The sequence below is a fragment of the Erinaceus europaeus genome, chromosome 22 (genome assembly GCF_950295315.1).
Source record: "Erinaceus europaeus chromosome 22, mEriEur2.1, whole genome shotgun sequence".
Classification (NCBI taxonomy): Eukaryota; Metazoa; Chordata; class Mammalia; order Eulipotyphla; family Erinaceidae; genus Erinaceus; species Erinaceus europaeus.
This window is the reverse complement of record NC_080183.1, coordinates 18,139,423-18,156,142: the sequence shown is the minus strand read 5'-3', so window position 1 is coordinate 18,156,142 and position 16,720 is coordinate 18,139,423. Positions and strand designations below refer to the sequence as shown.

Below are 16,720 nucleotides of genomic sequence, written 5' to 3'. Positions count from 1 at the left end.
GGATGGGTAGACAGAAAGATACAAAGCCTCACTCTCTAGGAGGTGAGAAGCTAAAACAGCAGCCATGCAGACTGAGATACAGAGGGCAGACATTAAAGAAACTGTCTGCCCAGACTGGACTGTCACATGACAGTTAGTTTACTGAGGGAGAAGTCAAGTGTTTTCAAGTGCTGATGGAAAATAGAAAATAAAGAGCAGGAGAGAGCTGACGGGGGGTTGCATTGATCAACGAGAGACAGATTCAAGGAAAAATAGCTGCCTCAGATTCAAATACGTATTCTCTCCAGGGGCAGGGCTGGGTAAATGAAATTTGAAAAAACAAATGAAGAATATCATTTGTCTTAAAGACTTTGAATTTCTAATAACCCTGAGAGGAAAAATACTTGGTGGGCTTCATTAAATATTAATCATTAAGAGATCCGTTTTTTAGAGATAAGTCAAGTTGGAACAGCTTTTAAGAAAGTAATTGCCATGCAGGTTATGAAAGAGAAGTGGAAGGAACCCAGGAAAAATATTAGAAAACGCAAGTCCCTTCACCCAGAATTTTTGCAGGGGATTTTGGCTAACTGGCTTGTTGAGATTTAAGACAGCAATAAAAATGGGTATTGTGTTAAGGATATAAGAAATGGTTAAGAGTGGTCTGGGAGGTGACCCAGTGGTAAAGCTTTGGACTCTCAAGCATGAGGTCACGAGTTCGATCCCCAGCAGCACATGTGCCAGAGTGATGTCTGGTTCTTTCTCTCTCCTATCTTTCTCCTTAAGAGAGAGAGAGAGAGAGAGAAAGAAAGAAAGAAAGAAAGAAAGAAAGAAAGAAAGAAAGGAAGGAAGAAAGAAAGAAAGAAAGAAAAGTAAAATGGGAGTGTGGGTGGGTGAGGCAAGGCACAGAACTTTAGTGGTGGGTAAGGTATGGAAATAAACTTCTGAAGTCTTATAATCATGTTAACTACTATTGAATCAATAATAAAAAAATTAAAAAGCAAGACCCATGTTAACTAAAACATCAAGGAAACTTCCTTCTTACCTACGACTGTTTTTACTGGGAGGTTGACGATTTACAGGACAGCTATTGGCACATAGGTAAAATTGCTCATCGCTAGGTAAGTGTCTACAAAACATTTTCACCCCCAAATTAGATCTGTCGCTGAGTACTAGGACCTGAAAGCTGTCCCTCCCCTTCTCTTCTCCCTGTCCTCTTTCCCCAGAGTCCTTTGCTTTAGTGCAGTATGCCAAACTAGTCCGAGTTTACTTAAGTTTCCTTTTGTTTTTGTTTCTTTTTTAAAAAAATTTTTATTTATAAAATGGAAACACTGACAAGACCATAAGATAGAGGGGTACAACTCCACACAGTTCCCACCACCAGAACTCCATATTCCATCACCTCCCCGACAGCTTTCCTATTCTTTATCCCTCTGGGAGTATGGACCCAGAGTCATTATGGGGTGCAGAAGGTGGAAGGTGTTGGCAGGTGGATCCACACTCCCAGCCTGTCTCTCTCTTTCCCTAGTGGGGCAGGACTCTGGGCAAGCAGGGCTCCAGGACACATTGGTGGGGTTGTCTGCCCAGGGAAGTCCCGTTGGCATCATGCTAGTATCTGTAATCTAGTGAAAAAAAGATTTACATATAAAGCCAAACAAATTGTTGACTAATCATGAACCTAAAGGCTGGGATAGTGCAGATGAAGATTTGGGGTCTCCGTGTTTGGAAATAGCTAGTAGGTCTATTTCAGGTATATTCCAAAGGGCCCATGACTATCTTAGTTTTTGCTGTTTTTGTTTCTTAAGTTCTGCCCACTAATGGGATCGTCCCATATTCATCCTTCTCTTCCTGGCTTATCATTAACATGATTGCTTCGAACTCATAACTTGTACTTTCCAATATTTAATTATTAGGGGGATAAAAACATCTTATTGCTAGCTTATAAAATATACTTATTGGTGCCAGGCAATGGTGCACCTGGTTAAGAGCTCACATTACAGTGCATAAGGACCCAGGTTCAAGCCCCTGGTCCCCACCTGTGGAGGGGGAAGCTTCACGAATGGTGAAGCAGGGCTGCAGGTGTCTCTCTTCCTCTCTATCTCTCCTCTCTTGATTTCTCTCTGTCTATCCAATAAATAAATAAAAATAAGGAAGTTTTAAATATTTAAAAATAAAAATACGCTTATCCAAAGTTTCACAAATTAAATCTATTTGGAGGGCTTTAAAATGTGTGTGTGTGTGTGTGTGTGTGTGTGTGTGTGTTTATTTTCAGATGATACTATGACTGCAAATGGTTTAAGAAATATGTTGGGATTCATTCTGTTATATCTCAGGATAACATGAGATATTCTGACAGTGTTTAGAAGATTGATAAGATATTGAAACTGAAAGATATAGTTAGACCTCTACATATCTTGTACATGAAAAAAGCCATGTGAATGACTAAGACAATAGTTTTAATTTTAATAGGAAAGGATAACAGTCCTAAATTGTGTGTATCTATTTACCTGAGTATCAAATATGTGAAGCAAAAATTTGATGGGATAGAAATATATTTTTATGACTATGTATAGATAGCAACTGGGCAAACACTTAAAATAGGCTGTAGATTTATTTTTAATTTGTTGATTTTTTTTTTATATCTTCATGCTCTTCTTTATTTTCCAAATGTGTCAGAAAGAAAGAATGTCAGGACCACACTCCAGCTATATCATATCCAAGAGCTGGCTTTGTAACTGTAGATAAAATCCTTCTAGTTCTATGAACTAAACAGCTACTATCACCTATGCTTTGATGCCAGTGGACTGTTATATTAGGACTTTGAGAAGAAAATGAACAGGATCTGACCGTCTTTGTGCCCTTCATTCTTCCTCTCATAGACACATTTGGGGGCTGCTGTTGAGTCATCTTTTTCATCCAGCAAGCTGCCAAAAAACCTTCCATCTCCACTCCTGTCCTCTGTCTTTCTCAGCCCACAGGCCTCCAGACAAAACGTGAGTGTGTTTGCTTCTCCGTCCCTTTTCCCTATGGGTCCCTAAGTCATCGGTGCATCGTGCTTGCCTTTGTGACGCATGATGGAGAAGCCATGACTGAGTGTGGATTTCTAGCCTTCCCTGGAAACCCAACTGTCTTTTCTATTTTCGTGTCTCCCGTCACCCCCCAGGCCTCTAGTATTTGCCATCTAAAGTAGCTGACTCTCTTGACCTGGCTTTGAATGACTCAACCTTAGCACATTTTAACAGTATCTCCCAGAGTCCTCTTGGAGCACATGTGTTCCCTTTCCAGAGACTCTCTTGTGAATGACTTCCACTTCCTTATGAAATTGAGTGAAAGTCAAAATCAGTTGCTTAAACCTTCAGAATCGTTACCATAAATGCACCTGTATTTCCTTTTGATTCATGGTTAGTGACCTTGAGCCATCTGAAGAATTTATGTCCAGGCTTTCAGAATAAACAGGCCTTTCACAAGTTTATATAAATCTGTGATCTTCTAGCTTTTCTTTACTATGATTCTTAAAATTTTCATTTGTGATTTACAAGATTATCAGCTAGTAGAGTTATAGTTCCACATCACTCTCAGCACCAAAGCTCTGTGCCCTCAGCCCTCCCAACCATAATCTCCTAAGATCTCAATAACAAGTTGATTCTTTTTTTTTTCTTTTGCAAATTCATGTGTTTCATTTCTCTAGATTCTACCTATGATGAAACCATCTGGTAGTTGCCCCTCACTTCCTTACCTCACTGAACGTAATCACCCCTAGCTCCATCATTTTGTCCCAAAGAACACAATATCACCTCTTTTAATTGTTGTGTATCACTCCATTAAGCATATGTGCCATAACACCTCTACCCATTCATCTGTGGTGGGCATTTAGATTGCTTCCATATTTGTTCAGTCTTTCTTTTACATTTGCACATGGCACAGAACTAAAACTCAGTACACAGAATGACTGCAAGTTCTTCAGATGGTCTTGCATGAGGCCTTTCTGTATGTGGGCGCTGTGCTGAGGAATCAGCTCTGACCCAACCAACACTTGGTGTTGAATCTTGGGGAATACTCTTGGCCTCTGCTTCCATAACCACGTGGGTATCTTGGTGACCGTCTTTTTATTTTATTTTATTTTATTTTAGTAGACTAAGAGAATGAAAGAGACCACAGCACTGGAATTTCCCTCAATGCTGTGCTTGGCTGGGTTCAAACCTACATCAGGCGCTCTGTCCAAGTGAACTATTACCCAGCTCTAGTGACAGTCTTTGACTGATACCATAACTTCCAACACTTGTGCTGCCCTCGTGTGCTCACCACACTGAAACCAGTGAATCTGGGCGAAATAAAAGTTGAAATGTAGGGGGAGCGGGCAGTAGCGCACCAGGTTAAGCGCACATAGTAGGAAGCACAGGGACCGGCTTAAGGATCCGGGTTCGAGCCCTCATCTCCCCACCTGCAGGGGTGGTCTCTTCACAGGCAGTGAAGCAGGTCTGCAGCAGGTGTCTGTCTTTCTCTCCTCCCCTCTGTCTTCCCCTCCTCTCTTGATTTCTCTTTGTCCTATCCGACAACAACAGTAATAATAACAGCAACAACAACAATGGAAAAATGGCCTCCAGGGGCAGTGGGTTCACAGTGCAGGCGCTGAGCCCCAGCGATAACCCTGGAGGCGAAAAAAGAAAAAAAAAGTTGAAGCACAATCAATCTTGCATTTCATTAAATCTTTCACTGCCTTCTGATGATACTTTGAAAAAACAAAAATCCCAAATCCATGTCTCACCTGTAGACTACATTATAACCACTTGGCCAGGCTCCATGTTCCTAAACGCAGAAATGGTTTTCAAATACAGGACTAACTCTTTCTCACATCATCCCGATACTCTCCTCCAGGTCTCCTTTGTCCTTCCTGTGCTCCGCCCTTGAATATTTGCCTAATTGACGCATACTTAGCATCTACATGCTGCCTGAACTGCCTCCCCCCCCTCTCTCTCTGGGCCTAAAGCCTAAATTTAGTTCTTCCTGTATTTCTGTTCCTTATTGGGCCTCCCAGGGCTTCACATTACGTTGTTTTTGTGTTGGTTACTTAATCAGTAACTTTTCTCCTGCAAGCTCTGAAGATTTTCTGTTCATATACCTCCTGTATTAGTTACCAAGTAAGTCCTCATTGAATAAATGCAAGTATGAAAAGAAAAACATGAAGTCTAATAAATAACAAGAAAATATTCAGGAGTTCAACCCCCAAGCACCACCATAAGCCAAAATGGAGCAGTGCTCTTGAAGAGGAAATCTTCAAGAGGAAAAATATAGAATTTGACTAATATACAAAAGGGCTATTAGAGCATCTATTTATCTGTTTCAATCTATGTAGTAAAATCATTTGAGGTTATAATTCTCATTTTCAGCTGTGATTTGGGGGGAAAGACATGTTCGTACACGTAGTGAGTAGAGGGACCTTTTCTGTTCATTTTAGTTCAGATGACAAATATTTATTGAGTGACTAAGAAGAGTAGCATAATCATTATGGAAAACTGTCTAGCTAAGTTTACTTAAAAACATTAAATTGTTTTTATTGACCCAGTATTCCCACCTAAGAATGTGGCATAAGGAATAGTCCTAAATATAGAAAAGGTTAAACATCTAAAGGTATTTCTCACTCACAGCCTCATTTATGGGAGCAAAACATCGGAAACCACGTAAGTGCCCGGTGAAGTCACAGTAAATCATGGAATTCCCACTAGAAAGTGCACAATTAACATGTAACTGAAGGTTATAATAATATCATGACTTATATTCAGAAATGTTTGCAGTATGAAGCTAAATAAATGAAGAATATAAAGTGTTATGATAATGTTTATAAGTCTACCCACAGGGGGCAAAAGACTGGAAGGAAACACACCACAGGGTCATAGCTGTGGGTGATTTCAGTCTCTCCTGTTTTCCGTACTTCCTTTAACACACACAGGTATTTGATGAGCGTTATCATTATATCACACTGTGGTCTGACATAGTTTGTATGCTGTGGCTTTGTTTTTATTTGTAGTGCCTTGAAAAGAATCCTGATCTGACTGACATGCGCTCTCTTCTCAGGGCAGCAGAGCATCTGCTGAAGGCCATGCCTGGGGGCTAGAGCACTCATCATCTTGGCCAGGCCACAGCCAGGATCACTGTCACTTCCTGTCTAGTCCTCAGTTTTCACTCTTGAACGGTAAGTAACCAAGTCCTCTACACGTGTCTAAATTGGATTGCAGAAAAGCTGATTCTTGAATAAAGTCCCAGGCCTGTACACAATAGTAATATTCATGTTATAAATTTAAACTATTTTTATGGAGCAGATATACACATATTACCTATCTTTTCCAGACCTTATATTCCTCAGAAAAACTTACTGTGAATCAACCAACGTGATAGTCATACGCAGTTTTTTTCGGTGTGGAGGGCATTCAGAGCAGAAGATGAGTTGGAAAAGAATGGAGATTATAATTCTAGTTTTAGTCAGGACTGGGAGATAGCTTACCACGGCTGAAGGCTTGGATACAGGCATCATTATGGGAAACACCATATGCCTCCGGTACCGGGGGCAGCTCCACAGGTCGTGCGAGAGTGGTGTGGTATCTCATTGTCTCTCTCGCTCATTCTCTCTTCCTCTGTCTCTGTCTCTAGAAGGAGAAAATGACAGAATGGAAAACAGTAGACCCTTAAGTGGAGGAATGATCTGTGTGTGAGGCCCACGTTCTACACAAATCAAGAACTTAAACAAAATAACATAAAATCATAGCCATCAAAGGGTAAAAAAAATCTCTGCATAGAATGCAGTCTGCCCAGCCTTGTGCAAGGAGTAGGTATACTAAGAATATATAAGACTTGCTAGATTCTTCTCAGTGAATACACTGTAGACTAAGGCTGAAAGCTCCTCAGCTGTCCAGCCGTCCAGTATAACGTCCTCAAGTCTCCTTCCCTTTACCCCCGCCCCTTTCCGACTCTACTTTTTCTTTAGATTTCAACCTGTAGATTTGTGTCCTTTAGAGAATGTACAGGGGTGTTTGTTTGTTTGTTTGTTTGTTTTGGGGGTGTATGGTTTTAGGTAAAGCTTCTGTTATGAGAGTCCAAAATGTGTTATAATTGTCCTGAGAAATCATTTCCAGAATCCTTAGAGGGATCTTATCCAGGTGACGTTTTGCTTACTGATTCTCCTTTCCCCAGAGTCAACGCCATGATGATCTGGGCAATACATTTATTTTTCACCACTACTTCTTTCACGCCCTGTGTAGTACTTGACAAATCATAAGTGCTCAGCTAATATTAGATGATTAAGTGTATGATTTGTTCTTGTTTTTAGTTCACTTTAGTCCAAATCTTTGGGACACAGATGTTGTTTAATAGATGAGTATTTAGATAACTACTTAAGCCCTCCAGCTTATCTCAGGGACAAAGCAATATACATTAAATTGGATTAGATTTGACAGATCTGTCCCTTAAAAAGATAAATAATAAAAATAAACCCTGGGATGCTATAAAAATAAGCTACCAAGATAAGCCATAAAGAAATAGATCACTTTTCTTGATTTATATTCATGGGTCACTAAATAAATATTTATCAGCTTGTGATCAATGGCATGGTTTTTACTACATCATGATTATTTTATTCCCCAAACTAGGCAGTCTGCCTCTTGTCCTGCCCATTTTACCAAACCGTGTCACCTAGCTGCATGCATGCTCTCCTGTTCTGACCTGACACCTGCCCTTCAGCCTGGGTCATATCTCTCGTGGGTGGTGGAGCCTCAGAATCTGGAGACACTCAAGGCACTTTTTCTTTTTCATATTAAGCAGCAGAAAAAAATTCAGGTCAGCTTGATGAATGTGGGACATGGGAGGTAAATGTAAGGACAGAGCACTCACGATCAAGCACCGTAACGTTGCATCTACTCAGACTTTCAAGAGCAAGACTCCACGAAAAGAGGACATGGGACACGAGAACGAGAACTAAGAAATCCAAAAATACAGTAAACTTGAAAGATGGAAAGCAAAGCACAGGAAATCACAAAGGACGTAGAGGGACAGAATGGAACAATAGGAGCTAAAAGGTATTGATAATATCAAGTGGCCCAAAAGCGGAATTAGCTAGATAGGAGAGTCTTGAGGTGAGAAAGGAAGAGAGCTAAAACATCATCCTGGTTCTCCCTTCCTGCCTGTGCCCATGTCCACATTCCTCAGAGTCCATGCCTTCTTCTTCCTGACCCACTTGTTCACTTGTGAGAGGACTTCAAAAGCAGAGAGGTCAGTGCTTCAGTCTCTCTGTCTCTGGAAACGAGGATGTCCTGCTTGTAGCATACGCTGGAGACTTTGGCCAGCCATCCAGTCCTGGCATGAACATTGTTTTCCTTCAAAACCATTGTACAATTAGCTTCCAACACCCAGCTATCACAGAACGTTATGTCTTTTCATGTTGACTCCCACTTTTTCAAGTGACAGCTGCTACCAATACCTAGCCTTGGGAATACTTAGAATCTCATCTTTAAAACCAGTGTGATTTACGATTATTATTACTTTATTTTGTATATTTTTATTTATTTTTTGCTTCCAAGGTCATCACTGGGGCTCGGTGCCTGCACTACCGATCCACTGTTCCCGAAGGCCATTTTTTCCTATTGGTTGCCCTTGTTGCTATTGCTGTCATTGTTGGACAGGACAGAGAGAAATGGAGAGAGGAGGGGAAGACAGAGAGGGGGAGAGAAAGACAGACACCTGCTGCAGACCTGCCTCACCACCGCCTGTGAAGAGACTCCCCTGCAGGTGGGGAGCTGAGGACTGGAACCCAGATCCTTTCGCCAGTCCTTGCGCTTCACGCCATATGTGCTTAACCCGCCGTGCTGCCACCTGCCGCCCCCCACCCCATGATTTACGATTATATGTTTCTGCAGAAGGCTTCTTTTATCCACGTTTCTAGCTCCTTTGTTGGTTGGGTCCTTCTCATCTGAACACCTGTTCCTTACACTGTTCCTGTTCTCTTACACTAAAGAAAGGGAAAATCCCATCAAGAAAATCTTCAGGAAGCTAGCAAACTCGAAAGTGATCCATAATCGGTTTCAGTTGAACACTGCGGGGGGGGGGGGGGGGCCTTCAATGACAGGAATATGGCAGATACAGTTGTGTTGTAAGAAGCAAGTTCTTTCATAGAGAAGGCACATATGACAGAAATAAAACTATAAAGGTGGGTCAAGTCAGGATCCTGAGAGAAAAAATAGCAAGAGAAGAAACACTCTGTGTAAGCTGTGCTCTCATAGCGAAATAAACACTAGTAACAAACCTAGGCACGAAAAAGTCACTGTTATGTTGGGAGAATGACATGTCAATCTGAAAACGACCAATCAGAAAATAGCAAGCTGCCCTGTGAGAGCTGAGGGGAGCGCCAAGAGTTGATGTGGCTGACTGTAGGGACCAGGAGCCCGGGCTTGGCAGAGATGGAGCCAGAGACTGCAGCCCTCCTCTGCTACTGCTTTTTTTTGTATATAAATGCTGGCGGAAAAGGGAAACTTATAAAAAAAGTCAAGCTCCCCGAGTAGAGCAGTGGGTTAAGCGCAGGTGGCGCAAAGCACTAAGGATCCCGGTTCAAACCCCCGGCTCCCCACCTGCAGGGGAGTCGCTTCACAGGCAGTGAAGCACGTCTGTAGGTGTCTGTCTTTCTCTCCTCCTCTCTGTCTTCCCTCCTCTCTCCATTTCTCTCTGTCCTAAAAAAAAAAAAAAAAAAAAAAAGGCAAGTGCCAGACAGAGAAAAAAACCAACTTTTTGTTGGCCTAGCAAGAGTCCCAGTTTCTTATTAATTTCTAAATGGGACATGAAAGTTAAGGCTTGATGTTGAGAGCAGTTTCAACAAGTGAGAAGTCTTGAGGGGCAGATAAGTGTAGGTCTTGAGCCCACAAAACAGGCTCCTCTTTGACTCAAGTTCAGATTTGTGCTGGGACGAGGCCCTTTTGTCTATGCTGCAGACACGAAGGCATCTATTCTGCTGATGTAGGCGCCCTGTCAAGCTGTGACCAAACTAAAGCACAGAATCACTGACCGTGGAAAAAAACAAAGGAAATGGGAAAATACTGCATAATTTGTGGTCTCTGAAATGATCCAGCATTAATGAAAGTTTGTTTTAAATAGTAATTTATGTCAGCTTTGTGTCGTTCAGGTCAGTTCAAGAAAAGGTAGATTCCTTCTGCCAGGAAGAAGGGAAGAAATGTATCAATTGTAAGTTTATATTACCATTAGAATTAAGAACACAGAAATCCATTATGTAGAGCCATCATTACTACCAGATTTATCCTGGCTAGCGAGAAGTTATGGCCACGATTCAGGACACTCTTTTAGAAGAGTCGGATTGCATTCCCTTGAGCCTTTAGACAGTGAGGGCTTAGGAAGACTCAGAATGCCAGCTTTTGAAAACTCTCATTTTGACTTTTATAAGAAGTGACTGACCACTAGTCGCCATGTATCGGTCCTTGTAGGCTGAAAGAACATAACTTAAGAACAGGGCCTTCACTGCTGGGGCTGGGACTTGATGTCCCCAGAAAAGGAAAGCAATGAAAGATGCTTAACAGAACTTTATTTCACTTCACTTTCACTACTGTGTAAAGGAAAGCTAAGTTTTCTCAATTTGTATTGTGAGGTGCCTTCTTCAGTGAGAGCTTAAGATTCTTTGATGAAAAAATAATTTACCCATAGCCGAGAGTACTGCAGTCCTGTCTTTTATGTTTATTTTTTGTTTGTTACTACCAGAGCACTGTTCGGGTCTGGCTTATTGTGCTTCTGGGAATTGAACCTGGGACTTTGGAGCCTCAGGCACTGAAATCCTTTTTTATGACATTACACCATCACTCCAATCTGCACATTCCTTTCACTTCTGGGTTATATTAGAGTCTGGTAGCTAAATGCACACGTCAGATGCAGTCTATCCACAAATTTGTAAAATAACAGGCCCTACATTTCTGCAACAGGATCACTGAGGGCTCTGACAAGGTAAGACGCATGTTCCTTCTCTACTAAAGGGCCTGTTGGTTCCATAAAAGCATAATTTCCATGTCTGTCATGTAGGTTCTTTGTATTTGCCAGTGTGTGCATATGTGTGTTCTTAGTGCCAAGAACTATGAAATAATTGAGTTATGATGATTGCAATTTGCCAAAATGCTCTCTGGAAAGCAGAAGACAAAAAACAAAGAGACGAAATGACATCAGTGACCTATCTCTTAGAAATCCCTGAAGTACAGAGGCTATGAGGCTACATGAGCTCTCTCTGTTCCTGGGGGATAAAGCAGTAAGAGAAAAGGTCATTTTATCTTATAGAATAAACAAGTAGTGTGCAGATAAGCTGAGATGATGGTTTATGAGGTCATGGAGTAATGAGAGAAGGTATCTGGAAGTGGACTACTTTGGATTGGAGAAGTGATGAGTTTTCACTCCACTCCACTCCAAGCAATAGGCATTCAATAGAAGCCACACTCTGGACTTTGAGTCTCCACCTCTTCCTGGAAGAAGCTGAGAGACCGTGACGTCCAATCCCCACACGACTTTAAGACAACTGGCTGTCGACTCACTTTTCGTATTTCAGGCAGAGAAGACATTCTGCACTTTGTAAAGACTTGTCCAACTGTGGGCACATTTTAAGTAAGCCAGGTTAAGCTCTGATGTTAATAGGCTTCATCAATATTTTAACTGAATGCGACGGCATTATAAATCGAGGAAGCACAAGAGGTGAGAAGCAGGAAGGAAGATCCGCGTCACATGTTGAATATTGGTAGCTGGCATGCAGCAGGAAAGTAGTAGAAAATCAGTGAATTTACATTTCAGACCTATGCTCTGTTTCTTTTAGCATACAAAGAAGATTTTGTAAAAAGAATGCCATGATGGCTTCCCTGTAAGATTTCTGTGAGCTTTGATAAAGCGTGAATCTTTTTTTTTTTTTTTTTGCCTCCAGGGTTACTATTGGCGCTCAGTGCCGGCCCTATGAACCCACTGCTCCTGGAGGCCATTTTTTCCCTGTATTATTATTATGATTATTATTATTTTATTACTTATTTTTTTGGATAGGACAGAGAAATTGAGAGGAGAGGGAACGGTGTGGGGGGAGAGAGGAAGATGGGTGCCTGCAGACCTGCTTCACTGCTTGTGAAGTGACCCCCTACAGGTGGGGAGGCGGGAGCTCGAACCCAGATTCCTGCGCTGGTCCTTGTGCCTTGTACTGTGTACACTTTGTACTACGTGCATGTAACCCAGCACACTGCCACCCAGCCCCCAACCAGCAAACACTCTCAGCTGTGTGTGTGTTTAATATAGTAAACTGCTTGTTTTGTTCCTACACTGAAAGTCTATTAGTCCATGTAAAGTTTATGAAAAGTCCTATTATTGTTTCTTATATCAAGCAACTGTTTGTATCGGGAAACTAGACAGGGTCCCAGCTGGGTATGTTGCCATACACAAGGACCAATGTTCCAGTCCTGCCCACCACATGGAAGCACCTATCTGAGGAGGGAGACTTCACGAACGGTGGGGCAGTCTTTCCTTCTGTGCACCCCCTTTCTGTCTCTCACCCTTTATCTGAGGAAAATAAGAGAAAAAGATAGAGGAAAGAAATGCCACTGGGAACAATGTAGTTATTATGCAGGCACTGAGCCTTTGTGATAATCCTGGTGGCCAACAACAGCAGAAAGAAGCAAGGAAGCAAGGAAGGAAGGAAGGAAGGAAGGGAGGAAGGGAAGAAAGGAAAGGAGTGAGGGAAGAAGGGAAGACAGAGAAAGAAAGAAAGAAAGAAAGAAAGAAAGAAATTAAGAAAGGTAGGATGGAAGGAAGAGAGAAAAAAGACAGCTAGAAAGAGAGAAGTATGCTTACCACTTTGCAGACCAGGCAGCGTTTTCCATCAAGGTTTATTTTTCTCTTTTCTCTTACCTTGCCAGCCTTTACCCAGAAAACCGTTGGTGCAGACTCACGTTCAATCAAGGAAAATGCCAGAAGGTTACTGATGGATGGAACGAGTCCACGATCTAAAAAAGAGGAATATGAAAGCAAAAAAAGCAAAATGTAATTTACTGCTTTGCATGAGTGTTATGTAAAAGATGAATTAGCTATCTTTGTTGCATTTTGGCCCAGGGTATCTAGCCGACATCTCCACAACTTCTACTGCAAATAAAGCTCACTACCAGTAGGGCTGGAATTAAAGCAACCCAAGTAATACCAGCTTGTGACTTCCATGCAACTAACTTATTGACAATATATACCAACAGAGAGGGAGTGGTTTTTTCAAGTGTGATCAATTCTATTTTCCAATGAAATTTTGAATTTATAATTGAGTTCTTTCAAAAATTACTCACTAAAAGGAAGTTACCCTTGAGGTAGAAACTGCAAGCACTTTAGATTCAGGGAACAGTTATATACAATTGATTTTTAATGCTTTCTCCCTACGAAATTATCATGTGCTGTGACATGTCACGGAGACGTGCATTTAATAGTAGACAGTCACTCTATAAATACTGAGGGTTGTTGCTAGGTCTCATTCCAGCAGCCTGTTACAGCGTGCAGTATCTGAAGATCACTTCCATCATCAGTTTGTAATAGCAATGAGGAATTTACTAATGATGACTGAAGTATAGAGCTCTGTGAAGACTTCATAGCATAGTTTATTTATTTGTCTCCTCCGGGTAGAATATCCCACTGTAGTCACTTCAGTCTTGTCTCAGACCATAGTTGGTTGACTCAGGCCACGCGTGATGTGTCTCTGCAGAGTTCTCATACCATAGTTTGGTGTGATCATGCAAGCAAGCTCTTCTCAACATCAAAGTGTTTGTTAAGAACTTATCCCCATTACATGCTGATCTCCTCATGGAGAAAGATGAATTATAATTAATGGTTGACATCAGGAATTGAATCACAGTGGGTTATGTGAAAAAAAACAACTCAGAAAAAGGAACAATAAAGCAATACCTTTATAATGTGTATTGCATTTTGTTTGTTAAAGAATGCTTGCTGGACTTCTCGTACTTCATAAAGATGCTCTACTGCCACTTAGGTTGTGTTCGTCTGAGTCTGCACAGGGGAATGTTCAGAAGAAGTAGCACCGACTCCATGGACGTTGGCATAATGACTACTCCCTAAAACAGAGGTGTTTCGCACATTTAAGAGAGGACACAATGCAGTCTACCCGGCCTCTAGAGGCTGTAGGCATGCACCTTTTACCATTCATTCTTCCTACCCAAATCTCTCGAGTTCTTGCTATAGGCTAACCATAGGGCTATGATGAAAACAAACAAATGATGTCTGTGGCATGAAAATAGTTGTGTCCAACCTTGTTTGTTTGTTGTTTGTTTGGGGCACTGACAGCTGTATGAGTGGGGACGTGTTTGGGCTTGCTAGAGAGATTCTCAGGGAAGCGACAAACAGGCTTTGTTTTGATTCAACTACAGAACCTCAGTCCATTAAAAATTGTCAGCTTGGGCCAGGTGGCGGCACACCTGCTTGAGCACATGCTACAGTGCGCAAGGACCCAGGTTCAAGACCGCGGCCCCCACCTGCAGGGGGAAAGCTTGGCGAGTGGTGAAGCAGGGCTGCAGGTGTCTGTCTTCCTCTCCATCACCCCCTTCCCTCTCGGTTTATGGCTATCCAATAAGTAAATAAATAAGGATAACAAAAAAAATTAAGAAAAAACTGTTAGCTTTTACTGGAAGTAGGCCTTCCTACAGGGACAGCTCACAATCGTCTTGTCCCACATAACCTTTATCACTCTATAGTAACAGTAGAAGAATTTATAAGTTATATCAATATTTTCTTTGATTTTTTTTTAAAGAAAAGATAATTTTGTTGTCCATTTTTGAAGCTTATTTTATTTAATCTTTTTTTTTTTTAATACAGACAGAAAATGAGAGGGAAGGGGAAGACAGAGAGGGAAGGAGGGGGCCGGGTAGTGGCACACAGAGTTCAGCACACATAATATGAAGCAAAAAGGCCCTCACAAGGATCTTGGTTCAAGCCCCTGGCTCCCCACTTGGAGGGGACACACCTGGCAAGTAGCAACGCAGGTCTGCAGGTGTCTGTCATTCTCTCTCCCTTTCTACCTCCCCATCCTCTCTTAATTCCTCTTTGTCCTGTCCAATAAAAATGGAAACTATAGCTGCCAGGAGCAGTATTTGGCACTGAGCCCCAGCAATAATATAACCCAGGAGGCAAAAATAAAAAAAAGGAAAAAGAGAGAGACCTGTGACACTTAGCCACCAGCAGGCTCCCTGTCCTTGATGTTTTGACCAATGCCATAACACTTTATTCCCTGAATATGAGTGATAAGCTGGGAAGAACATCAGGGGGACACAGTAACATTTTTTTTAAATCCTACGACAAGAGACTAGTTAAACATCTTTCTTTATAATGTGCCTGTAGAAACATAATGCGATATGTCTCTGTTGAATAGGAATTGGTCTCAGCCATTATTAGCACATCATCAATGTCACTGATAAGAGAATTACGTCAGGCTAGTTAAACTGAAAAAACCCTAAGGTAGCACAGGTTATTTCCTTGAAAACAGTTGGGGATTTTATCATAGAATGGGTAGAAATCTTATGAAGGGCCTGTTGTAATCTACAAAAGGAAAAGATTAACGCTATGATTATAATACCACAAGATTAAAAGCCCCGTGTAGCTGTTGAATGAATGAGGTGTTCGACTTTAAATATGGGGACACAAAAGGACCTTCAAGGGCAAAGTCAGTTTCTGTGAGTAACAATTTTCTCACAAGTCCTTGGGCCTCAGTTTATATGAAATTAAATCCAAGGGCCTGTCCCCTCTGAGGGTTTTTCCTATCTCCTGCAGTGAGCATAAGCTTGAGCTGGAAGTCGGGAAGAATGTTAAGGAAATACCGTCAGCTTGATTTGTACATTTCAAAGCCAGCAACCATTTTCCTGTACTCACCCATTTGGCAGGATAGCATGTGTTCACATCTGAGCGGAGGCTGAGCAGCCATATTGCAGCACTGGGGTATTGGAGAGGGCAGATGTGTTCTCGCCATTGCCTGATCCAAGACTTAATTTGAAGATTGCCCTTTTTTGGTTTAAGAACTTGGTTCTTCTGGCCATCTTTCTCCCTAAGCACACTAAACTTCCATTGAAGTCACTGAAGGCCACACAAAAGGAAGAAACAGCTGGGAGAAATCTGGCACGGGTTTTTCCCGTTGGCTAAGGCTACTATTATTTCCTTGACTAGTGTCTAACTAGAAGGTTGGAAACCACTTGGTTATATAACATCTCATGCATCCAGTTTCCCATAATCACCAAACTTTCTTCTTTTTTTATATACAGTTTACATGTTTTAATAAGAGATAAGTTGGAATTTCTAAAAGTAGTATAAATGTATAAGGCCCTCGATTTAGCTCAAGATTTTTATGCTTGAATTTTTTTTTAAATTTCTTTATTGGGGAATATGCTCGAAATCTTAAAGGTCCTAGGTTCAATCTCTGGAAGAACCCAACAGTATTCTGACCTCTGTGTGTGTGCGTGTGCGTCTTTCCCATAGTAAATCATTTTTTAAGTGCATGAAGCTAGCAAGTGGCCCATCAGCAGGACATGGATCCAAGCCCTGGGCAACAACGTGAAAGCATGGGGTTGGGTGTGGGGGGTCTTCATGAGCTGTGCCATGCTGTCTGTCTCTGTCTCTCTCTCTCTCTCCCTATTTTTCACACTCTACCTAAAAGGAAACTAAATGGCCACTTGGAGCAGTGAAAACATGCAGGCTTAAGCCCAAG

General features: G+C 41.6%; 1 protein-coding gene across 12 annotated transcripts in view; it reads left to right on the top strand.

The window, feature by feature from the left end:
* The window catches only part of CEP128 (centrosomal protein 128), a 278,921-nt gene extending 264,924 nt beyond the window's left edge, over nt 1-13,997 (top strand). For 9 of the 12 annotated variants that reach the window (XM_060181353.1, XM_060181351.1, XM_060181361.1 and 6 more), the window contains 3 exons: nt 2,856-2,969; nt 6,049-6,166; nt 12,894-13,997. In XM_060181353.1, coding sequence (XP_060037336.1) covers nt 2,856-2,969; nt 6,049-6,166; nt 12,894-13,021 — 360 coding nt within the window. In that variant the 3' untranslated portion in view covers nt 13,022-13,997. Of the gene's footprint in view, nt 1-2,855; nt 2,970-6,048; nt 6,167-12,362; nt 12,487-12,893 lie in introns of all 12 variants that reach the window. The other 3 variants (XM_060181358.1, XM_060181364.1, XM_060181354.1) reach the window with 2 other exon arrangements.
* Nucleotides 13,998-16,720: the final 2,723 nt, after the last annotated feature.